The sequence below is a fragment of the Monodon monoceros genome, unplaced genomic scaffold (assembly GCF_005190385.1).
Source record: "Monodon monoceros isolate NGI ecotype Baffin Bay Population unplaced genomic scaffold, NGI_Narwhal_1 Super_Scaffold_13, whole genome shotgun sequence".
Classification (NCBI taxonomy): domain Eukaryota; kingdom Metazoa; phylum Chordata; class Mammalia; order Artiodactyla; family Monodontidae; genus Monodon; species Monodon monoceros.
The window spans coordinates 66229211-66254660 of NW_021703769.1; the positions used below are offsets into that span (position 1 = coordinate 66229211).

Below are 25450 nucleotides of genomic sequence, written 5' to 3' on the forward strand. Positions count from 1 at the left end.
CCACAGGTCAGGCCCTTCTGGGCGTCTCCCTGCCTCTACTCTTGGCCTCCATAAATCCATTATTCACTGTGGCTACAGTGGGACCTTATCGCCTCACTCCTCAAACCCTTCAACAGCCCCTTCACCTGCAGCATAAAGTCCAGGTTTGTTAACATGCCTCACAAGCTCCCTGGCTACCTTTCTAGCTTCCTGAGTCCATTCCCCATGGCATAATCATCTGGTAACGCTGAGTTGTTTGTAGTTCACACCATACTGTCCTTGCTGCCTGGAATATCCTTCGCTTCTGCTCTGACCTCCTCACCTTGCAAGACTCAGCTAAGTTGTCATTCTTCATGAAGCTTTTCTTGAACCCCGTGTTGTGCTTGCCCATTTGAGCTTCCACAGCCGAACTCTGAACACACCCTTTCAATTTAAAACACAGTATTTAAATTAAATCACTAACCTGTGCACTTCTGAGGGGTGGGGGCCTCACGGCAATCATTTTCACACCTACTATGTCAAGTACGTACTCAGTGTTTGTTCTACTGTTACTAACTTAGATCTACTCAGTTTTCTTACCTCTTAAAATCAAGATAACATGTTTCCCAGGGTTCCTGAGTAAATTAAATCTTTGTGAAAATCCATCTATTACCTATGATGTGCTTGCAAAGTATTAATTCATTTGAGGTTAGAGACAGTGAGAAAAGAATCAGTATAGGAGAGAAAATTAAATCTTTTATTCAAATGTATTAAAAGGTAGTAATGAAGTTAGCGAAACCCACTACAGTAATAGCATAAAAAGGTATCTTTAAAAGAGAAGTAATGGTGCAAATAGTTACCTTATATAGATCATGAATACATACTCTTAATATACTCAAGAAAGCTAGGCAAATAAATATTTATAGATTGGGATGAAGTTTCCAATGATACCACCAGATTAGGACTTTAAAAATTGCCGTCTCTCAGACCACTTAGGCAAAGGTGAAGATGATGTGCTCAGTAAAGCTGTGTTGTTGACTCTAAGTGACTTGTGAAAATGCAGGCACTGGTATCAAGGGTGCACGTGAGAATGAAAAAGCACAACAGCATTTCTAAATTAGCGTTTCAATAGGCAGATATGTGAAAATAAAGTATTGTAAGTAGCATAAAAAGTAATTGCGTATTAGTATACTGAGTTAACTGAAATTTACTTTTACTATGCAAGCATCATTGACTAAAATATTCTAGGTGTAAAATAATTAGTTCTTATTTCTAAAACTGATCTTTATAGGATAGGAAAAAATATGCCAAACAGGATGTATCAAAATAAATATTTATTAACATTTGAAGCTTTATGTAGATACACCTTTAAAAGCAAATGTGCAAATGTGAGGAATTACAAAAGTCAACCTAAAATCCGTTTCTCCCAAATAAGTATAAATGAACATTCAAGATTAGTAGGGCCCCTACCAACAGAGTAAAAAGTCTGTCTGAATGAATACAGGTAATTATTTTAAATGACTTTCAAATAGTCTCCTTTATAGTAACAACTCCAAAAAGTAATAAGAGGCCGAAAATATCCAGAACACGGTGTTTCAACCTTACCCTAACTCAGTAGTAGCGGTATACAAATATATTTCCATCTTTCTGTCCAGCCAGCAAATGAGAATCTGCACCTGACCATTTAACAAAAGACCAGTTCTGGTCAGAGACAGGTGGAAGGAGAGCAGTGCAATGACCTAGGAGTAAGTCCCAAATGGCAATGGTTCCAGAAGTTAATACTGCTGCTGCAAAATGATCTTTCACGTCACCTTCCAGGAACCTAACAGCAAGCAGAGAAAAGACAATTCAGATCACATATCAAAAAAACAGACAAAGAGAAAAAACCATGAAAACAACAGGCCCAAACCATGCTCTCAGGAAGAACAAAATTACCTGGAAATAGGAATGCCTGTGTTTGCAATCCAGGACTGCTGGCTATAATCACTAGAGACCCTGCCTGTCTCTCTGATGCACCTCTGTATCCCCTGCACACCAGCTCACAGGGGCCTGCCTCCCACTCCTCAAACCAGCTGAGCTCCGTCTCACCTAATTGTCTTCGCTCTTGCTCTTCCCTCTCCTTGGCAGCTCTAACCCCAGAGCTTAGCCTGGCTGGGCTTTGGTCATCATTCAGGCCTGTCACCTCCATAGAAAGGTCATACCTACTCAGAGATCTGAGAGCGCACACACACATACACTCTGCTCCCTCTCTATTGCAGCACCTCTGTTTATCTTCACAGCACTCCTCACTATGGGAGATTCTCCTATTTCCGTGTTTGGTCCCACAAAAAATGTAAATATCATTAAACAAATCTGGTTGTCTTTTTAAGACAGGGCTCTGCAGTCAGCTACCGGGGTTTGAATTCTAACAAAGTAAGAGATGTGCACACCTGGCAAGTCATTCCACTTCATCAGTAAAACAGGGATATGATATGAGGACCTACTTCATAGGATTGCTGTGAAGTTTAATGAAACAGTTGATATAAAAAGCTTAGCACAGTACCTAACACACAGGAAGTGCTTAATAAAAATTAATGATTATTCCTTACTGCCATATCACCAGCACCTTGCACAGAGCCTGGTACACAGTCAGCCCTCTGTGAATATTGTGAGTGAACTGAATGATATATTTTATCTCTGGCTCGCACCCAACCTTGTATAGCTGATTCCTAGCCCTTCTTTTGAAAATCCATCAAGTTTTCCTTGACAGTCTCTCCCCAACCCTCCACTGCCAATTAAGGTGCCTTTCCATCCTTTGTGCTCCCCAAAAGTGCAAGCCTCATGGCATTGTGTGCCCTGAAGAGCAGTCACTAGTTGTTTCTTTTTTGAACAGAAAAAGGTTTATAGCAAAGGCCAAGCAAGGAGAACAAGTGGCTTGTGCTCAAAAACTCGAGCTCACTAGGTTTCTCTTCTAACTTCCATGAGATTAGAAATAGTAGTGCTTCCTACAGGATTGGCACCAAATAGGCTTTCAAGATTTACTAAACAAATGGGTTTGAAAAGTGACAAAGGAAATGTGTGACCAGGTAGTTATCTGTATCCTCAATTTCTAGGCCAATGACTGTGGGTCTCTCTTTATATCCAAGAAAACAAGCACATACTGCAGATGAGAGTTCTGAGGTCCTTGCTGACCTAAGAGCATCTGCAGAAATGCCACAGCTGGCTAAGTACATAGGGAGAGAGACTTTTCCAACATGCCATGATCTTGCAAGCTTTGCACAAGATCCAAAGAAACATAGAAATATACATTGTAACTATCAAGGTTCCTTACCCCTTGTGAGTTACTAAAGCTAAACTTTGTGATCCTGATTTACCAGGTCTATTTTCAAACATTAATAAAGGCAGTCTTCATAAATGATACTTTCAGATGTTGCTCGGTTCGCCTAATATCAGCACTACTTCAGAGCTTTACATAGCTCAGAAAACTGTTGGGATGACAGTAACTGTGGCATTGGGAAATAGATCTTCTCATCAGTCAACAGATAAATATTTATCAAAAGATAAATATCAACTGCCTCCATGATGGAGATGCAGTCAAGATTTCAAAGTAAAGGTATCTTTGTACATCTAAAACTTCCTTAATTTAGGTTTCATGAAAAGAACATAAATTATAGCAAATTTTTTGTAGAGAATATTAACTACTTTGTATTTGAAATGTTTTTGGTATGGGAAAAAACAGGGCTTGAAAACACATAAGATACCCATCCAGTGCCATACTAGTGGGGATCATAGGATGTAGGGAATCTGAGGTTTGACTCAGATCTACTAAACTTCATACTTCATCCCACTTCTTTTTTTTTTTTTTTTGGTGGTACGTGGGCCTCTCACTGTTGTGGCCTCTCCCGTTGTGGAGCACAGGCTCCGGACGCGCAGGCTCAGCGGCCATGGCTCACGGGCCCAACCGCTCCACGGCATGTGGGATCTTCCCGGACTGGGGCACGAACCCGTATCCCCTGCATCGGCAGGCAGACTCTCAACCACTGCGCCACCCGGGAAGCCCCCCATCCCACTTGTTAACGTTCTTTACTATGATCTGTAGTATGTCATGTTTCCATTCATGTCAGTGACACAAAAATATCTGGTTTCTGTATTTGCACAAATGCTTCTTAAAATGTCATACTCATTAAATGGCAATAACACACTTGCCTTCCAGCCTGCCCTTGAGGAAGGCAGTAGAGCATCACGCCCACACTCAGGGTCGTCTTTGGGTTAATCACAATCAGCTGAAACACAGGGCTTCCCAACAACTTGCTCTCTTTGGCACAAGGGTGACTCAGAACAACAAACAGGAGCCCCTGATTTAGGAGAAAAATTAATAACCAAGTAAATCTTCAAGAGTATGTGGGGAAAAAAGCACTGGCAGAGACAAAACTAAAGAATTACAGGAACGGTCAACAGGCTCTTAAATTTCCAGGATTTAATCCCTGGCTCACTCTTTTCCAGGCAGAACTGTTGAGGGTATCACTGAGCTGGACTTCTGGCTTCTCCAGCAGAGGGCTCCCCATGACTTTACAGCTAGTCTTTGCAGGCATGACCAGCTGACTTATCAGCTCCCTCCCCTTTACAGCCTACTAACATCTCATGCCATCTCTTTGGGAAAATGCTGGCATAAGAAAAAAGGGCATATAAACACACGGCGGGAGTCCTCAGACTAGAAATGTTCATCTGTAAGTTGGTTTTTGAAAATTCAGAAGACATTTTCTCATAAAAACAATCTTTTAAGTGGTGGCTGCATTTTCAGGCCAGTTTGCAATAGCCTATTTATTTATAGAGTAAAAATGACCAAAAAAAGACACCATCACCTATAGTTGTTTCTGTGGGAGAATGTGTTACAGACCTCTCCAGGCTTTAAAGTTACATGTTCTAATAATAACATTATTGTGTGTGAAAATATATGTCACACATACATGTATATATACATATATATGTATGTTGTACGTTGAAAGTAGTTACTTTGGGGGGTAAAATAGGGAAAATTAATTATAGGGCCATCTTAAGATTAATAACATTCATTTCTAATTCATCCATTTCTATCAATAGAATGACTGAATTCTTATAATGAGAATGAATTACCTTTATAATTAAAAAACAACCAAGAGTCAAAAAATGTTACATGCTATACACTTAACTAGGGGTTGGCAAACCGTGGCCTACAGGTCAAATCTGGCTCAATGCCTATCTTTGCATGGCTCATGAGCTAAGAATGATTTCTGCATTTTGAAATGGTTGGAAAAAAGAGGAAGAACATTTTGTGCCACATGAAAATTATATGAAATCCAAGTCTCAAAGTTTTATTGTCCAAAAAGTTTTATCAGAACATAGCCACACGATTTGTTTACGTATTACCTCTGGGACTTGGGGCTGTAGTGGCAGAGAAGAGTAGCTGCAACAGAGACCATGTGGCCTGCAAAGCTGAAAATATTTACCATCTGGGCACTTTACAGAAAACGTTTGCTGATTTCTGTACTGAACTATTAACTATTATTTCTGGAGGTTGGCTTCATGGAGAAATTTTACTTCCTATCTTATACATTTCTGTGTTAAATGTTTTAATATCAAATAGGTATTGATGTTGTAATAACAAAAATGTAAAATTATTTAAATGCCTAGGAGGTATATTTAAGCATTCCAGAAATAAATTCAACCCTCTTATTTTAAGATGAAAAAAGTTAGCCCCTGGGCTTCCCTGGTGGCACAGTGGTTGAGAGTCCGCCTGCCGATGCAGGGGACACGGGTTCGTGCCCTGGTCTGGGAAGATCCCACATGCCGCGAAGCGGCTGGGCCCGTGAGCCATGGCCGCTGAGCCTGCGTGTCCAGAGCCTGTGCTCCGCAACGGGAGAGGCCACAGCAGTGAGAGGCCCGCGTACCGCAAAAAAAAAAAAAAAAAAAAAAAAAAGTTAGCCCCAAGATAATGTGATAGATTATCTAAGATCACACAACATTTTCTTTGTGGCATACGGGATCTTAGTTCCCTGACCAGGGATTGAACTCATGCCCCCTGCAATGGAAGCGTGGAGTTTCAACCAATGGGCCTCTAGGGAAGTCCCTAAGATCACACAACTTTTGAGTTCATTCATTTCCACAGATGCTGCTAGACTAGGGAAAGATGCATCCTTTGTGTTCAGAGCTTCTGGGTGCTGATGCTCACAGAGCTGCCACTGCGGCTGGGCCGGTCAGTCTCCACACAGCGCTGAGCTGGCTGCTTCTGCCTCTGCTCATGGCTCAACAGTGGATACTCAGGCAGTTATCCCTGACTCCTGGACAAATACCTTCACCCTGTTCAGATGCTAACACTGGACTGTAAGCCAAGTCTATTAACGCAATGGCTAAGAAGCTGTGTTGAGTTCTATGTGAGAATCCTAAAGCCTCAGAGAAAAACATGTCTAGGACCATTTAATGATCCTTCCTAAGGGCATTCATTCACATCATAAATCATTTACGGCAATGTGGTTGGGAGCCAAGTTTGATAACAGGCATACTATTGCCAGGTACAAATTCACAGCTGGAAATCAAGGTTTGCCCTTAAGTCATACAGCCAGAAATTTTACCCAGTCATATTGTGCCATCACTTATTTTCACTGATAAATTTTAAGAAAGAACAAACACTGCTATCCTATTTTGAAAAAAAAATAGGCACCAGGAAGGGTCAGGTAATTACTACTTACTAAGTTATTGCTCTCACTCAGTGAGGCCAACAGTAACACACAAAGTGGTCCCAGCAGATCATTACTTACCATTTCAGAATAAGCTTTGTGACAGACTGAAGCTTGATAGGAATCACCAATGTGCATCTTTTTCAGGAGTTGACCAGTTTTTAAATTCCTTGGACACAAAAAATAAATGTTGTAATATTCTTCCAGCAAATTGGTTTTGACATAATGTTCTCTTATTTATCACAGAATCCTTTAGGAGGTGACCAAGGGAAAAACTAAGAGACACAGCACCTTAGTTTTGTTTAGCCACCAATTTAGCTAAAAATAAAACTATAGTTTAACTTTGCCAACAGTGTAATTTAATAGTTTAGCTTTAGATCGAATCTGCTATGCCACGAGGGATAAATCTTTTCACATTCCATGAGAAAAGTTTTCCATTATCTCATTTTACTTGTATTGAAGTTAGGCACATGGCATAGCTCTAATATTAGGATTTCATCACTCTTCTTGTTATTACTATATTTTCCATGGAAGACAATGGTCAGGAAACCAAATTTGGTTAGGGGAGAGACTACACCTAAAATAGACTTATAATTATGTCTCTATAATACATGTTTATACTAGAGCTAGACCAAGATAATAGAGAGAAAAGATAATGTGGCTAGTCCAAGACAATGGAGAGAAAATGGACTGAGCTGGGATAAAAAATGGAAAAAGGAAGACAGGAGAGGGGGTGAATACAAAGAAGAAAAAAATAAAGTTTGTTGGAACCACTCCTTAGCTTTATTGAGGATTTGTGACACTGATTAACTGTTCTACCATGTGACTCTACTGGTGAGAAACTTTCAATTGGCTCCCCATTAGCCACAAGATAAAGTCCGAATTCTTTTTCATGGTACTTATAACCCTCGTGAATCCAGCACTGCAACACTATATTACTCACTGCTCCCTTACCTGAAAGTTTCTCATTGTCTGGACAAAATATTGTGCATATTCCTGGCTCTATATCCTTGTTCAAGCTATCCCTCCCAACGCACTCCCCATTACTGACTAATTCACATCCCTGTTATTGACAATGCCCATCTATTCCTTAAGGCCTAGATTATGTCCCATCCCCTCCCAGCTGTATGAGCTCAATTTAGATTCCATCACTCCTCCCGGTCTGCACCAGTCCACAGAAATCTCCTCTCCTCCAATTCCCTATAGTACTATCCATAGGCCTCATTTTTTATTTAATATATACTGTAATAGGGTATAATATATTCATTCAACAAATACTTCTGAAGTTTCTATGCACCAGGTACTGTGTATAAAAACTGAAGAAAGAAAACTAAATTCTACTGTACTTATGCAAGGTTTTCCTCATATAAAGAACACCAGAATGGTTTATCCCTTACAAAGGTTAGTACAAGTTCTGTATTTAGTAACTGCCTTTTCCCCAAATCCCAAAGCACTTTGTTTAAATCTCTATCACTTTGACCTTATGTAAATTGTAAAGGAATTATATACTTTGAATTGCAAAGCAATCTTATTTCCCTACTAGATTTTAGGGGCCTTGGGACCAAAATTCATATCTGATTCATATCTGCATCTCTCACAGAGAATGGTACATAAGTAGAGACTCAAATACCTAGTAAATAATTGAAAGATGGGTGCTCCGTTAATATAGCTTGATCAAGATTAAATATTTAGACCTTCAGCAATAGTTTCAAAAAGGACCACTGAACCTTGATTATAACAGGAATCACTTTAGACATCTAACAAATCAGGTCAATAGGGAAGGTGAACAACTACTATACGTAAATGTAAAGTTATACAGAGCCCAAAAGGTAAATGATAGATTTTGATAGACATCTGTGAGTAACTACTCTAAGCAAGGAGCTAAGACAGACACTGAGAATAGATATAAGATACAGTACCTATCTTCAAGGACTTTCATAATACAAGGTAGTATATGCTAAGTTAAAAATAAGGGCAATATGAACTCAGAGAGGAAAACATCAATGAGGGTTGAGGTGCTACAACAGAACTTAAGGCAACTTAAGGCAACCTTAAACTTAGAATTTAAACTGATACTTACAGGTTAAGTATAGCGGTCCCTTCCTAGCCTCAAATTCCATTGTGATCCCTTATGAAATGCCAAAGGCTATTATTATTAGAAGGGGGGAACTGAAGGATGGAATGAAAAAAGGGAGTGAAGGAATAGGGAACAGGTGGAGAGGAATTTTTGTGAAGCATAAGGGAAATGAAAGCTGCAAAAAGCAAAATGGGCCCCCATTGAAGGTTTTATTTTTGGCGGCGGGAGGTAGGAGGACTGGGAGGATGAGTATTTATAAAGTAAGAGTATAAAAGATGATCTGGGGGCTTCCCTGGTGGCGCAGTGGTTGAGAGTCCGCCTGCCGATGCAGGGAACGCGGGTTTGTGCCCCGGTCTGGGAAGATCCCACATGCCGCGGAGCGGCTGGTCCCGTGAGCCATGGCCGCTGAGCCTGCGCTCCGCAACGGGAGAGGCCACACAGTGAGAGGTCCGCGTACCGCAAAAAAACAACAACAACAAAAATGATCTGGAGGTTGAATATTGATTGATGGAAAGGAGACCAATTACTAGATTATATAAATAGTATAGGAGCCAAACAATGAAAGTGCAGACTACAGAAAGAGCAAAAAGAATAGAAAAAACAAGTTTTATTAAGAACACTGTTCTCAAACAAGACCCATGTGTGGAAACCCTGAGGAAAGTGCCTAAAGTGGAAACCTGCTCCTTGAAGACAGCAGGACATCTGAAAACAAAGTCTTCTGGCAGATTAGGTCATGGTCAAATTCCAGAGGCTCCCTGGTGGGGAGGGGACAAAGTTTCTCTCAGGGGTCACGCTTTCCTCGTTTATTCCTAGAGGGTTAGGACTGGAAAATGCAGAACAGGCAGGTAGCAGTGACACTAATATCTTAACTTTCTTTCACCAAGACCCATTCTGGCCCCAAGGGAATAGTTAATGGAGGAGCCTTCTGAGAAAAAAAAAAAAAAATCAACCTATTCTCCTACTACAAATTAACCTTACAAGTGCCTGTGGCCGGGTGTGGTTCTCTTCCACGGTCAGGAAAGAGAGGTGGCTGGGGACTCTTCGACTTCAGTTTCCCTACCACAAATGTGTTAATTTGAATCTTGAAATCATGTTTTATACATCTAGTAATTCTGGATAGTATTCTAGACATTATGAATGACACATCACATAAACTCTGCATTCTGTTAGGTTCCTCTGAAAAATATTGATTTTTTCCCCCTAGTAAACAGTGAAATTGGCTAAACTCAAATTCCAAATGCCGAAAACCCAGTTCAGTTCTTTTTGCTTTACCTGGGCTGCTTCAAGTCTGTCCTGCATACATGCAGTTTAAAGGTCAGCCAGATATTTAGGTAGAGAATATAGCCAGAGTTTAGAGCTCCTTCTCTGGTCCTCTACTTTTTGGGATTTTTCTTCCTTGCTTTCTAGCTGCTGTAGTTACCTTGATCTCTATCCTTCATTCCTTTAAGCCAGCAGGACAGAACACTTTCTATCAGGCTCTTAATAACTGAGTGCGCAGACTGGGGCCTGCCCGCTGAACAGGAAATTCGCCCAGTGACATTTCCTTCTTCTAAGTATTGAACTTCCTCCAGCATATTTCTTTTTTTCTTGCTCTCTAGTGCTTTCAGATAGTTGATTTTTATATTTTGTGCAGAGTTCATAGGTATTTTAAGTAGGAGAATTAGTCTGAGAAAGCTACTCAGCCATTAACTGGAAGCAATATTTTTTTTTTTTTTGTATTTTGTCCGTGCGGCGAGGCACGTGGGATAGTTCCCCGACCAGGGATCAAACCCGGGTCTCTGCAGTGAAAGAGCCAAATCCTAATCACTAGGCCACCAGGGAACTCCCAGCAGTAGATTTTTGTCAACAGAAAAAAATTTCATTTATTTTAAAATTGTCTGCTTGGACTGTCTGAATTAATCTTGTTAAGACAAGTATATAGCATTTGATAGTAAACAAACAAAAACACAATCATATTTACAGAGTCTCTTATTTAATCTTAATAACCCTGTGAAATTAGAGGTAAATCCTTATATTACAGATGAGGAAACTGAGGCCCTCGAGGGAACGCTTACCAAATAACAATGTTGTTCATTATAGTGGTACCAAGCAGAGCTTCCTGCATCCCTTGAACCTCAGCAAAAGTTAGTATAGTCTCTTCAGGGTGCATCAAAAACTGTTTTTCTTTGCTTCTGCGTTAAAAACAGTATTAAAAATCAGCACTTTCTACCAAAGCAGTTTCTAAGCAGCGCTTCTACATATTATTGAACTATGCATAATAAACACTAACCTAATGCCAGAAAAAAAATTTCAGCCAGAAAACACATGTATTCTAAACTTTCTACAATGAACATTTATTACTTTCATATTACCTACCTGGATATATTGCAAGCACCTCAATTCATCATACCCAAAATTAAACTCACCAGCTCTCTTTAAACCTTGTGTTTCTTTCTGCATTGCTATCTCAACTAACCATTCCACCACCCACCCAAGTGAGCAACCCAGAAACATGGACTTTATCCTTGTGTCCTTCCTCTCTATTTACTCAATCACCAAGTCCTAATGACTTTATCATCTCACCTCTCTCAAATCCATCTGTTTCTCCCCATCTCCACTAATGCTTTCCTAATTTAAGCAAACAATTATTTATCTCTTGCTTATTTTACTGCAACAGGTCATGGATTAAATAAGACAAACAAGGTCCATGCCCTCCGTTATTAGGAAAGACAAATAAATAATTACAATAGGGGTTCCCTGGTGGCGCAGTGGTTAAGAATCTGCCTGCCAATGAAGGGGACACGGGTTCGAGCCCTGGTCCGGAAGATCCCACATGCCTCGGAGCAGCTAAACCCGTGTGCCACAACTACTGAGCCTGCGCTCTAGAGCCCGCGAGCCACAACTACTGAGCCTGTGAGCCACAACTACTGAAGCCCGTGCGCCTAGAGCCCATGCTCTGCAACAAGAGAAGCCACCGCAATGAGAAGCCCGTGCACCGCAACAAAGGGTAGCCCCCGCTCGCCGCCACTAGAGAAAGCCCACGCACAGCAACAAAGACCCAACACAGCTAAAAATAAATAAAATAAATTTTTAAAAAATCAATATAAAGTGTAACGAGTGTATAACAGAAATAGAGGATGCTATGAGTTCCATTTTTAGCATGTTGAATTTGAGGTAACCACGAGATGTCTAATAAATAGGCATGCAGGTCTAGAGGCTGAGAAAGAGCTCAGAGTTAGAAATATATGTTTGCAAGTAGCCAGCATCCAGATGGTACCTGAAGCAATGGAAACCGAGTTTGTGAAACCAGAAAAAGGTATAGGATCTTGAGGTATTTGTAATACTTAAAGGACACACAGAGATGTCAAGGGAGACTGAAGAACAAACTACACTTGCTGAGCCTCTCTGCTCCACTGCCTTCTTCCCTGCCATGTCTGGCTCCACCCCCTGAACTGCTTCTATGTTATAACCCAGTATTGAGGCAGAACCTGCTATACTACACATACAGCGGAGAAAACAAGATGCTACTGATTCAACTTTCTCTGAAACCCTGTGATAAAATCATTCTTGATCTAATAGTTAAAATCAACCAATGCTTTTCTTACCCTCCATCTTCTGCAAACGTCATGATTTCTACTTGTTGATCACAAAGGGTCCCACTGCTACTGACTAGCCTCCTCTTTGTCAGGCCAAGCACAGCTTTTATATTTCCAGAACTCAGGAGCACTTGCTTTTCACTTTTACCATCAGGAGAACAAAGTAGTGCCCTAAACCAAATATAAGGAAAAATGCAGAGAAGTCAGGAGTAAGTCTTTAATATTAAAGAACTAGGTTCAAACTTTAAAAGGAAACTTCAGTTAGGGATGTCATTGATAGTTTTGTTTGTTTGTTTGTTTTTTAACAAATCTCTCTTTAGACTAAATTTAGATTCTTTCAAGACTCAAGACTAGGTTATAACTTGTGCTCAAAACTAGCTGAGAAAGATCAAGGGAAAGAAAACAATACTCCTTGAGAATTACATACCTGATTTCTCTGATTTCCAAATTTCCCAAAGCCACACACACAAGATTACAAACATCAGGCACTAGAACTATCTGTAATACTGGGACCTAAATAAAACAAAGCAGCCAAAAATTATATTTGGTTGTTTCATCTTTAATTTACCTACATTTTCCAAAATTTGTCACATTCCTTTCTAGTGTCATTATACCAGGATAGTTTCCAACATCTGAACAAATGTGAAAACGTTCAGCAAACACACTCTTTTTATAAGCTTAAATCCAAATAAGCTATGTGCATAATAGTGTTTACTGTGGCATTTATTTAACACAATCTATGCTCTAGCAATGGGAGAATAATTAAATAAATTTTGGCATGTGGATGAATGGAACAATCTGTAGCCATTTAAAGTAAGTTTATTCACTGAACGAATATTTATTGAGCAACACTCTGCAAAGCACAGTGCTAGAAGCTGGGGGTATACTGGAGAACAAGAATGAAATCTGCCAAGACAGTAGTAAATCTTAAGCATTCTCACCAAGAAAAAAAAAAGGAAACTGTGAGGTGATAGATGTGTCGATTAACTTGATTATAGGAATCCTTTCACAGTGTGTATGTATATCAAATCATCACATGTGTACATCACAAATGTACACTTTAAATATATTACAATTTTATTTGTCAACTATACCTCAACAAAGCTAGAAAAATAAAATTCAAAATAAACAAATAATTAAGTATGAAGAATATGTAGAAACCAGGAAACATGTTTATATGGTAAGAAAAGGCAGGCTTAAAAATTTTAGGCACACTAAGATTGCAACCATGTAAGATATGTACAAAGGTAGACAAGGACAGAAGAAACTATATACAGAAAAAAAAGCAGAAATAACATTTTGGTGAGAGGTAAGGAACAGAGGTATCAGCAAGTTTAGAAATCAGAATAGATATGAAATTCCAAGCTCCTCCAGCAGATCTAGCGTAAAAATGCATCTCTGGATAAACATATGATAAAGCAAATAAAGCACAGTGTTAATTGTAGAGACTAGATGCTGGGTATATGGGTGCCCCCTGCACCACTTTTCTGTATGCTTGAATATTTTCATAATAAAATGTTGGGGAAAAACCACATCTCTCTGCTCTGTCTTGCATAGTCATAGATCCCATATTTTTGGTAAGCTGCACATCTATATTACCATGCAAATGATTGGAAAGATCTCTTTCAGCTATAATATTCTGACTTACCTCTGCGAAGTGCCAGGAATAAATTTTTTCCCACTGCCAAGTATCCAGAGGTTTCCAAAGAGAAACTACGTATTCACAAGCAGTTATGATACACCGCTCTTTGAAACCAGCTATTTCCCACCACATGGCACTCACGTCCACAGAACAGGAACCTGAAGGATTCTAACACAGAATGGCAACAACAGTTATGTTAAAGGGATCCTTGGGGGCTGTTTAATAAAAAGAATAAATACGAAAAGTAATGGATTACAAGGATTAGATGAAATACCAACTAAATAATATTAAAATTTTATGCAGGTCAAAAGAAAGAGCTTTGTGGGTCTTACGTAACTACAACAGCTGTCCATACACACTTACAATGATAGATTTAAAAACATGTAGCTCCAGACTGGAAAAGATTCAGATTTAACCACAAAAAAACAGACCATAAGAACTAACTGGAACATTAATTAGCTCCATAAGAACCTTTGGAAATGAAACATTCTGATGAAGCACCCATGGGTTGAAGAGGGAATAAAACTGAAAGAACATATTATTTCTAAACGAACATGCAGAATGTGGTGGCCAAAGCAGTATGCCCCAACCCCCCGAAACAAAAAAACCCACAAAAACCTATAATTATAAAGGTATTTATAAAGTAAGGAAGCAACTCAAGAAGTTAGTAAAAGAACAATGAAATAAGCACAATGATAAACAGAAGGAAGGACTTACTAAGGATAAAAACAGAAAAAAAATGAAATAGGAAATCAAAAAACTCAATTAACAATCAACACAACCAAAAACCAGTTTTTTTGGAAGACCTATAGGACGGACAAACCTCTTAAGTCTGATATAGGAAAAAAATACTTTTATATAGAAATGGGGGGTGAGAAGAGAGAGGCTTAACTGCATATACACAGACCAAAAAGCTATAAGAATAATAAATAACTTTTTACCTACAAATTTGAAAATATGAATGAAATGGTTGATTTCTTTAAGAAACTAAGTTATTAAAACTGATTCATGAATAGCTTTGAAACAACATAGGTATCATTATGTGTTTTTTATAGAAGAGGAATCTGGGGCTCAGAGGCTAAATGACTTGTCCCACGTCACACAGCCAGTGATCCGCAGAAATAGTTTATGTGGATTTAAAGCTCTTTCTTCTACACCAGTTGTTCTCAACTAGAGGCAATTTTGCAACCCTCCCCTGGGGGACAGTTAGCAATATCTGGAGACACTGTTGGTCATCAGTACTGGGAAGGGGGTGTTACTGGTAGAGACCAGGGCTGTTGCTAAATACCATACAATGCACAGGCCAGTCCCCTACAAGAAAGAATTATCCAGCCCCAAATGTCAACAGTACTGAGATTGAAAAACCCTGCTCTACACCATCCTACTTCAAGTATAAAAAGTTAACCAGGACAGGGATCTAATCCACTTCTCAGGATTTACCAAAATATCATTAACAGAATACTATAATTTATATTTCTCAGAACCATATATAACACATAGCATATGAAAATTAACCATTCACTATGTCATAACCTAGAACTGCTACCCATTTTCTTACAAATCACCACAAGTGATTCTTCTAGAAATACTACATCATTTGGGTAGGAGAGTCATGAATGATCCCCCTCTCTCTCTGTCAAAATACCTGATTTAAAATTTAGATACAGAGAGTTAAGTTGTTCTTGGCAATAGCTTGACATATAAACTTCTTCAGAAGATCTCAAAATATATCCACAGGTAAATATTGCGGAAAACAAAGAATTTAAATCTGTTTTTCTGAATCTATCAAGTTTTTCTAATGATCAAATTCTCTGCATTTTCCTATCAATTCATCACATTTTTCACATGTAAGACACAAGACATATTATAAGTTAACAGTCTTCCGACCTTTAACTTTGAAACCAATTGTAGGGTGCCTGGGTTTAAGCTATCACAAGCAGGAACGTCTGCTATTTCAGTCTGTGGAAACAAAAGTCACATAATTAATTTATACTTTATGTATGATATCTGCCTGCATCACTCACTCATCAAACTATTTCCTATGTTTTATTTTCTATGGTAACAGCGGCAAAGTTCCAAATGCAACAGCTTCATGGATAACAAAGAGAACAGGATCCCTTATATTTAAAAAAATATATTTTTTAATTAATCCTAATTTCCCCAGAATGAACTTAATGTTTATAGTGAAGCCATATCACAGAAACATGTTAAAACATTCTTAAACACTGAGGAACTGATGTGTAAGGTGGTCACGCTGTCCATATTCACTAAGATACTTCATTTCTTCGGAGAAAATTTCACAAAGGAAGCAGTCTGTACCTGTTCAGTGGAATGTTTCCGTGATTCCTGGCACGTGTTTCCACGGAGCTGATTTTCTTTGTAGGTTGATGACTCGATGGGTAGAGCTGTTGCTTGGGGACCAGAGTCACAGTCACGGGAATGCTCTCCTTCCCTTCCTGCCACATGCAGGCTGCTATCTAATTTTGGTGGGCTGCTCCAAAATTGTTTATGGTCACTAGCAAGGCTGACTGTGGCTTTTAAGTGAGAAAGCTGGGGTGTAGAGCAAGCTTGTCCAACAACCTCTGCAGACATCTTTTCTTCATGGGCTTGCGAGCCAAAAGCTGGAGTAGAGCCTAAGACGGGGAAAGCAGGTGAGCATAGCTCTGCTGTCGGTCTGTCATTATCATCAGATGCAACAGTATTTACAGGAGTGAAAAGTAAAATGGATGAAGAAAGGCCCTTCTCCTGAGGCTGGCTTTTTTGGTTTGGCATTTTAGGATGTGCCTTTCCTGGCAGGATGATCAGTTCCTCTTTCCCATCCTCCTTCTCTATAGTGATTTGTTTAGGGATCAGTTGCTCCACAGCAACACAATTTCCCCCTTTAAGATGTCCCTCTCCATATATTTTTGATCCAAAAGGCTCCATCAGCTTTTCTGAGCAAGACTTCAGTTTTTCAAGCTTAAGAGGCCCAAAGTCTTCATCAGGTAACTGAAAGTCTGTGATTTTGAGAAAAGGCGACAGATGCTTTAAATTTAGCATTTCACTCTTACGAACTGGAGAACGGAAAGCATCATCATCCAAAGATAAATACACGTAATTACTGTAAGAAAGGAAGTCCTCTTTTTGACAGTGACCTTCCTTCTCTAAAACAGAAAGCAACAGAACAAATACCCAACAAGAGACATTAATTCCCAACGAAGAGTGAGATTCTAAACTCCAATATAGTGCAGAGTTCATTACTTTTCCCACCCATGACTCTGAAATCTCAGTGAACAGTTCAAAAATCAGCCACAGGTTAGTGGTTAACTAGCAGCTCCTCCTGCAGGAGCAAAATCAATGTGGTGCTGACAGCACTAGCTAGAAGGGAGACGGGGGTGGAGTCTCAGCTCTGCCACTGATTCGCTGTGTTACCTTGGGCAAGTCAATTCACTTCATTTTCTTTGTCCCTCCTAGGGGAACTGGACTAAGAATCTCTCAAGTCCTTTCTGATCCAGAACTAAGATTCCAACAGGCTACCAGAGTACAGTCTACAAAACGCTGGCCCTTCTCACTGAGGAAAACTTAGTCCCCTTTTCAAGCAAAGAGTAATTTACTAGACTTAAAGCGACAGGAATTCTGTATCACTCAAAGTGTAGCTGCATCCAACACCTAATAAACAGATAAGAAAGCTGTGGTTCATGTATACAACTGAATATTATCCAGCCATAAAATGATACAAGCTACAATGTGGGTATATCTCAAAAACTAGCTAAGTAAAAGCGGCCAGACACAAAACGTCACATATTGTATAATTTCATTAATATGAGATACCCCCAATAAGTCAGTCCACAGAGATAGAATACAGATTGGTGGTTGCCAGGGACTGATGAGAGGAAATGGGAAGACACTGCTTAATGGGTATGGGGTTTCCCTTTGGGGTGATGAAAGTGTTTTGGAACTAGATAGCGGTCATGGTGACACAACACTGAGAATGTACTAAACGTCACTGAATTGTTCACTTAATTTAAAAAGGTTAACTTTACGTTATGTGAAGGTCACCACAAGAAAAATAATTTTTTAATGTACCTGCAGGTTACTGAAATCACAGCAGATTATTTCAAAGTATACAAAAGAACCTTTCAAGTTTATTATTAGATTGCCCTACATTCCCATTCCTTTGTTTTCTTTTTGGCCTAAAAAATGATAAAAACGTCATGATTATTATTTTTAAATTAATTAATGAATTGTAGCTCATAGACCAAAGCCTGTGTCCAGGGGTATAGAGCAGCTGGCTGCCTGTTGTGTAAATAAAATTTTATTGAGACAATCACATTTACATATTGTCTATTGTTACTTTCACACTATACTCATGTAGCTGTGATGGAGCACAAAGACTATACTTCATATCTGGCCCTTTACAGAAAGTTGCTGAGCTCTCACACAGAACTGGAGTGAATGATCTAGATTTTGTGCTCAGCTTATCAGATATAACTCCTGAGTAAATGAATAAAGAAGTTTAAATTATAACATGTCACTTGATATCCTTCAAAATCTGTGTCCTACAAACCCCAGAGAGACTGTATTAGATATTTTACCCCCAAAAGTGGCTCAGAACAATTTCATTTTGCTAGACAATCATCCCTAAGAGTTTGTCAGGGGACTCTTACTCTGACACAGATGATTTAATTTTATTTCAAAAACATTTCCTATATTAGTTACTTCTCCCCACGGATAAAAGACCGTATGGTACCTGAATAAACACTAATTTTAGGTAAATATCCAATATATTTTCCTTCTAAGTGTCAACTTTTTCACCCATGTTTGTGAACTCTGGCACCATCCAGCTAGGGTTGAATTCTGACTCTGTCATTTTAAAGACAGATTACTTTGATCTCCTTGCCTTAGTTTCCGCATCTGTAAAGTGAAGATAAAAATAGATTCTACCTCATGTACAGTTGGGGTGATGATTCAGTGAGTGTATGTACAACATTTAGAAAGTGCCAGGTACATAGTGCTAGCTACCACCACCATCAACCACAACTCAATTTACCTTTCTTCTTGCCATGAATAATTGCTTTTTCATTCTGATCTTTGTGCAAGGCAACTTCTTCCTTGGACCTATTAACACCTGATGTGCCAGAAGTTGGCAAAAGTAGTTCATGGTGATCTAACAGAGGGGTGCAGACTGACTTTCTTCTTCCTTTGCGTTTTCTACCAGATGGCTGGGTAACCGCCTTCCTAGAAAAGTCATTTTTAGTGAGGCCAGCGGGAGTGTTGACTTCAGTTAACAAGAGAAGTTTCTGAGGACTTCTTGAACTTGGTTGTTCTGCGTACGTGTCCGACATCATAATTTCACTTTGGTTAGTTTCTTCATTGGAAACGTTTAACTTTTTAGCAGATTCCTTATTTTTATTTTTAAAGCCCTTTTTTCTGACATCCAAATGACTTTGTATTACAGCCTCCAGGGCTACTTTCCTCTGGCAATCTGACATGTGTCGTGTTGTTCTAACATAATATTCTGCAGGAAATAGAAGGCCTTCAAGCACTGTGCAAGAATGTGTTTGATTTTCTGTAGAAACGGGAGAAATTACTTCTAGGCTAAGACTCTTAGACTGACTTAGAACTTCTTTTTCCAGACGACTTTCATTTCTACCACCAAGAGCATTATTGGGAGATTTAAAAGACATCTCTGTGTGATTTTGTTCTTTTAAGTTTTGGTTTTCATTTGCCACTAAGTTATCGTAGGTGAGTTCATTTATAGAACATGAATTATCTGCCTCCAAGTTAGGGCTTCTAGGCGGCTGGTCACTTGCACTTATACTTTTGTTTACCTCTGGGTTATCTGTAAAGACAGTCATTTTTTTGTTTTGTGTCTCTAAGTTTACAGGCAAAGCAGGGCTAATGTTTTCTAAACTGTGAGTAGTAAGTTCACAGTTACTTTTAGGAGGCTCATGCTCGAGGTGCTGACCACTATTGCTGACTGATGGAACATGCAAAGGAAGAGTAGTCACCCTGGGGAAATTATTTCCTCTTAAGGGTGCATCAACATCTCTCTGCGGTTTGGCATTTGGCAGAATTAATACACTCCCTACATTAGTTCCTGTAACTGGTGCTGGAGAATCGGGAATGTCAGACTTAGGACTTGACGGGTAAGTTCTTATCTCAGTTACAGATGTCTTAGGATTTTCTCTATTGATTTCTTCCTGTTCCTTTAGTCTTTTTCCAGAGAGTATCAGCGAATCAATATCAAAGAAAGACTCTTTCTCCTGTGAAATAAATGTTCTCTCCTGTTTCTTTCTTCTCCCTAGCAGCTTACTCTGCCTTTTCTTACCATCAGGGCCACTGACCCCGTACGGAAAATGTTCTTGGATATCATCTGATCTTTGTATGCGTGATCCTTCTGCTGGGATTCGTCCAGGGCTAAAGGACTCAGGCTCAAGGTCAAGTGTGATAGGTGTCTTTTCTCCAGTTTCTTTATCGACGTGGGTGTTGATTTGCAACGTGTCACAAGGAGATACTTTATTTTTAGGTTCTGAGGAGAAAAAATTATATAGTTAATATTTTCCTTTTAAAATGACATAAAAACTACCCCATATTTATTTTTAAATATTACATATAAATACTACAAAACATTTATTTAAAAGAGTCAATGCTATTTCGTTCAGACAGATCAAAGTTCAAGTTTTTTTTTGTTTGTTTTTTGTTTTTCTTTCTGCGGTACGCGGGCCTCTCACTGTTGTGGCCTCTCCCATTGAGGAGCACAGGCTCCGGACGCGCAGGCTCAGTGGCCATGGCTCACGGGCCCAGCTGCTCCGCGGCATGTGGGATCTTCCCGGACCGGGGCACGAACCCGTGTTCCCTGCATCGGCAGGCAGACTCTCAACCACTGCGCCACCAGGGAAGCCCGAAAAGATTTATTGCAATCATCTTTTCTCTTAGTTTTGTCTTCTAGCTTCATTGAAGTACAACTGACAAATAAATATTGTACATATTTAATGTGATGTTTTGGTATATGTATATATTGTGAAATGTTGCTACAATCAAGCTAACATATCCATCATTTCATATAGTTACAATTTTTTGTGTGTCATGAGAACACTTAAGGTCAACTCTCTTAGCAAATTTCAAGTATACAATACAGTATTATTCCTTTTTTCTTTTTTTTGGGCCGTGCAGCATGCAGGATCCTAGTTCCCTGACCAGTGATCAAACCTGTACCTGCTGCAGTGGAAGCGTGGTGTCTTAACCACTGGACCGCCAGGGGAGTCCCTACAAGGGACCACCACGGAAGCCCCATGTCTTTTTTTGGCTAAAGTAATTTTCATATCACTTTTCTTTTCTTTTTTTTTGCCGCACTGCACGGCATCTGGTATCTCAGTTCCCTGACCGGGGATTGAACCCATGCTCCCTGCATTGGAAGCGAGGAGTCTTAACCACTAGACCACCAGAGAAGCCCCTCATACCACTTTTCTACTTCATTAGCTTCCAATTTTATGATTATAAATTACCTGACTTCTAACATACGAAATGATTATTGTTTTTTATTAAAATGTTCCCAGCCAGACTTTTTTCTTTGTGCATATATAATTTTAAAAAATCATCTTTCCGGGCTTCCCTGGTGGTGCAGTGGTTGAGAGTCCACCTGCCGATGCAGGGGACATGGGTTTGTGCCATGGAGCAGCTGGGCCCGTGGGCCATGGCCGCTGAGCCTGCATGTCCAGAGCCTGTGCTCCACAACGGGAGAGGCCACAGCAGTGAGAGGCCCGCGTACCGCAAAAAAAAAAAAAAAAAAAAAAAAGTCATCTTTCCAATATTTAAGCAATAAATATAATTGCTAAAAGTTAAGAGAGGAAAAGAGCAACTAAATATGCAATCCAACTGAAATACAGTTTACCGCTCACAGAATGGGAGAAAATATTTACAAATCATGTATCTGATAAGGGTCTAATAGCTAGAATATATGAAGAACCCTTACAACTCACCAATAAAAAGACAAATGCCTAATTAAAATATCGGCAAGGACTTGAAGAGATATTTCTCTGAAGAAGATATACGAATGGTCAACAAGCACACAAAAAGATGTTCAACATCATTAGTCACTAGGAAATGCAAATCAAAACCACAATTAGATACCACTTCATATCTACCAGAATGGTTATAATCTTAAAAATAGAAAATTACAAGTATTAGCAAGGATGTGGAGAGACTGGAACCCTTGTGCATTGCAGTGGGAATGTCAAATGGTACCGCCACTGTAGAAAACAGTTTGGCAGCTCCTCAAAAAAGTTAAACATAGAATTATCGTATGACCTAGAAATTCCACGCCTAGGTACATACCTGAAGGAACTGAAAATATATGTTCACATAAACACTTGTACATGAATGTTCATAGCAGCATAATGGCCAAAATTCATAATAGCCAAAAAGTAGCAACAACCCAAATGTCTATTAACTGACAAATGGATATACAAATTATGGTACATCTATATAATGGAATATTATTCAGCTGCAAAAAGGAATGAAGTACTGATGCATGCTTAGATGAATGTATAGATGGATGGATGACAGTTGAAAACTTTATGCTAAGTGAAAGATAGTCACAAAAGGCCACATATTGTATGGTTCCATTTATATGCAATGTCCAGGATAGGAAAATCCACAGGGACAAAAAGTAGGTTAATTGTTGCCCAGGGGTTAAGGGTAGGATGGGCACAGGGTTTCTTTTAGGGGTGGTGAAAATGTTCTGTAATTAGATAGTGACTAGATTATACAATTTTTTGAATATACAAAGAACCACTGAATTGTACACTTTAAAGACTCTACTGCTACTGCTTATCTTCTGACTGTGAGAAAAAGAACCACAGCCAAATTTACCTGGGAAATAAATAATAAAGCAAGTATAAGTGAATGGGCTCGCTTTACCTGTGTCGGTTAGCTGCGTTGAAACTTCCTGCTGGAGCGAGGAATCTTGTCCTTCTACTGTTCTCTTAATGGAATTCTTAAACTTCTCAGCTCTCTGGGCACGCTAGAGAAAACAAGAGCAGCTCACGAAACAATTTTACAAAAAAGAAATAAATTTTGGTTAAAAGCTTTATTAAATGAAGAGCTGTTTTTATATTCTTTGTACCACAATACCAATTTGAGAGAATAAGATTCACTTACCTGAAGGCGGGCCAGTGTCTTGCTGTATTCCCTTTTCAAGAATGCTAATTTTTCCTTCAACTGGAAGAAGAAAAACACCAAACAAAACTGAGCAGGTGGAAAGGAGGCATCAGAGAGAAGGGATGCAGTGCCTATCAGACACAAGCATGCGGCGCCCAGCTGGCCCCTCATCTAGAGGCGGTGGAGGAAGCGGCGCTGACTCATTCTACTTTCAGTTCTCACAGAACATCAAGCTCTATAACATCTCAGCATCTCTGCATAAGTTGTTCCTATCACCCGGAGCATTTCCTCCCCAACTCACTTTGCTAATTCCTACTGATTCCTCAAGCCTCAGCTTAGATTTTTATTTCCCTGGGGTAAACTTCTAGGTCCTTCTCCAAATCCAAGTTAGGCATTCCATCTCTCCTCTGTGCTTGCTTTATCACAGTACTTATTACACATATTGTCTGTTTACTTCTGTTTCCTCCCATCTCACTGTGAGATCCTTGAAGGCAGCAGGGGCTGTCATCCTCAGACAGTCATTCGACTAATGAATCAGTCATTGGTCCAGGTATTGGTCCATGAATCAGTCATCTCCAGCACCTAGAACAATAACTGATACCTACCGTGTGTCAGTTACAGTTCCAGGGGCTAGGTATACAGAGTGGTCAAGACCCCTGCTCCCACGCAGCTTACACATAGTGAGGGGTACAGATAATAAACAAGGAAACAAATAAACAGGTGAGATGATTTCACATGGTAATCAATACCTAGACAAAAAGGGTGATGTGAGAGTGTCTGGGCTACAGGAGAATGGACACTTTAGAGACAGTGGTGAGGAAGGCATTTCTGGGGACTACCATTTGAGCCCAGACCTGAAGGAGGAAAGAGCTAGCTTTGGGAAGATCATAGGGAAAGCAATTTGTCCAAGATGACACAATTCATAAACGGCATGATTCACACCTAGACTGCTTCTCACAGCTTCCTACTTATCACCATTCTTATCAACGTCTGGGAATTAGCTTGTTGACTTGTAAATGACCTCTGTCACCCCCACTGCAAGGCAGAATGGGATAAGAGGACTGATGAGTTATTGTGAATTAAGAGTTTCAGCACGATGCTTGGAAGAGCCAGCCCAAGATGCATTCAAGTTAACATTCGCCGGCCCACGTACAAAGTGCCATGTATAAGGATATGCAGAGCAGCACTGCTGTAGAAAGAAAAGCTGCAAACAACGGCTCTCGACAGAGTAATATGTAAAGAAAAGGCGGCACTTCCACGCTGCAGGATACTATAAAAAACTTTTAAAAATAAGGTAGGTGGGCTTCCCTGGTGCCGCAGTGGTTGAGAGTCCGCCTGCCGATGCACGGGACACGCGTTCGTGCCCTGGTCCGGGAAGATCCCACATGCCGCGGAGCAGCTGGCCCCGTGAGCCATAGCCGCTGGGCCTGCGCGCCCGGAGCCTGTGCTCCGCAACGGGAGAGGCCACAACAGTGAGAGGCCCGCGTACCGCAAAATAAATAAATAAGGTAGGTAAACATGGACTAATGTGGATGTTAAACACGGAGAAGGAAAACGGAAGTTGCAGAACCATCCGGATCATACCATTTACGAACATTCACCTTTCTAAAAAAATGTATTACTTTTTGGTGGTTAAAGAACACAACTGCACACCCCCACCGCCCGTTCAACACGCGCACGCGCGCGCGCACACACACACAGGTGCACAAAAAGGTCTGAAATCCAGATTCTTAAGAGATTTACTTAAGGGGGTGGGTGGGAGAAGCCAAGATTGAGAGTGTGCAAGGTGGGCTGGGGAGGGTGTCAAAGCGAACTTTAGCTTTATCTACAGTTTTACATTTTGTACTCTTGCATTTCTGCTGTAAAGAAACTTCGTTCTTCAAACGCCACCACGGAAGCACAGGGCTCTCCCACACTTTCACTTCCTGTGCCCCCTCAGTCCAGGGAAGTGGGTGAGAGGTCACTGCCGCCCTCTGATAGTGGAGGAAACAAAGACAGGCCTCAAATCCTAGGAAAGGGGGTCAAAGTTCTGAGTCAACCCTTCCCGCATCCCCGGCACCTTTTCCTTCTCCTCACAGCTGAGGGGCTTCCCAGGAGGCTCTTCCATCTGGCCGGCGGCCAACAAAAAGAGCATCTGTCGCTGGCCCCGGGCCTGCGGATACGAGGAACCCGGCTGGCCCTAGGCCCCGAGGCTCCCGGGGAAGGTACGGGGTGCCCGGGATCCAGTCAGCCCACGGTCAGCCGGCCCACGCGGGCTGGGTGCACCAATCACCCCTTCCAATTACATCCGCCACTCGGCCTGCGCACGCGCAGTCAGAGACCGCAGAGCAATGGAGCGAGGCCAGCTACCGGAGAGCCGAGCTAT

At 40.3% G+C, this 25450-nt stretch overlaps 1 protein-coding gene across 5 annotated transcripts; it reads right to left on the reverse strand.

Moving 5' to 3' along the window:
• Positions 1-1287: 1287 nt before the first annotated feature.
• PALB2 (partner and localizer of BRCA2) lies at positions 1288-25343 on the reverse strand. 5 transcript variants are annotated; one of them, XM_029221268.1, is made up of 13 exons: positions 25145-25343; positions 23086-23145; positions 22846-22948; positions 18974-20455; positions 16264-17087; positions 15832-15903; positions 13951-14112; positions 12730-12815; positions 12312-12473; positions 10782-10898; positions 6732-6819; positions 4144-4292; positions 1288-1780 (listed from the first exon to the last, which is right to left on the reverse strand). In XM_029221268.1, the coding sequence occupies exons 1-13, from the start codon at positions 25217-25219 to the stop codon at positions 1570-1572; spliced, it is 3591 nt and encodes a 1196-aa protein (XP_029077101.1). In that variant the 5' UTR covers positions 25220-25343; the 3' UTR covers positions 1288-1569. The 5 variants fall into 5 exon arrangements, with proteins under 5 accessions (XP_029077101.1, XP_029077103.1, XP_029077102.1 ...); XM_029221270.1 differs by having other exon boundaries at positions 16264-16577; positions 23086-25313; XM_029221269.1 differs by having other exon boundaries at positions 16264-16940; positions 23086-25313.
• Positions 25344-25450: the final 107 nt, after the last annotated feature.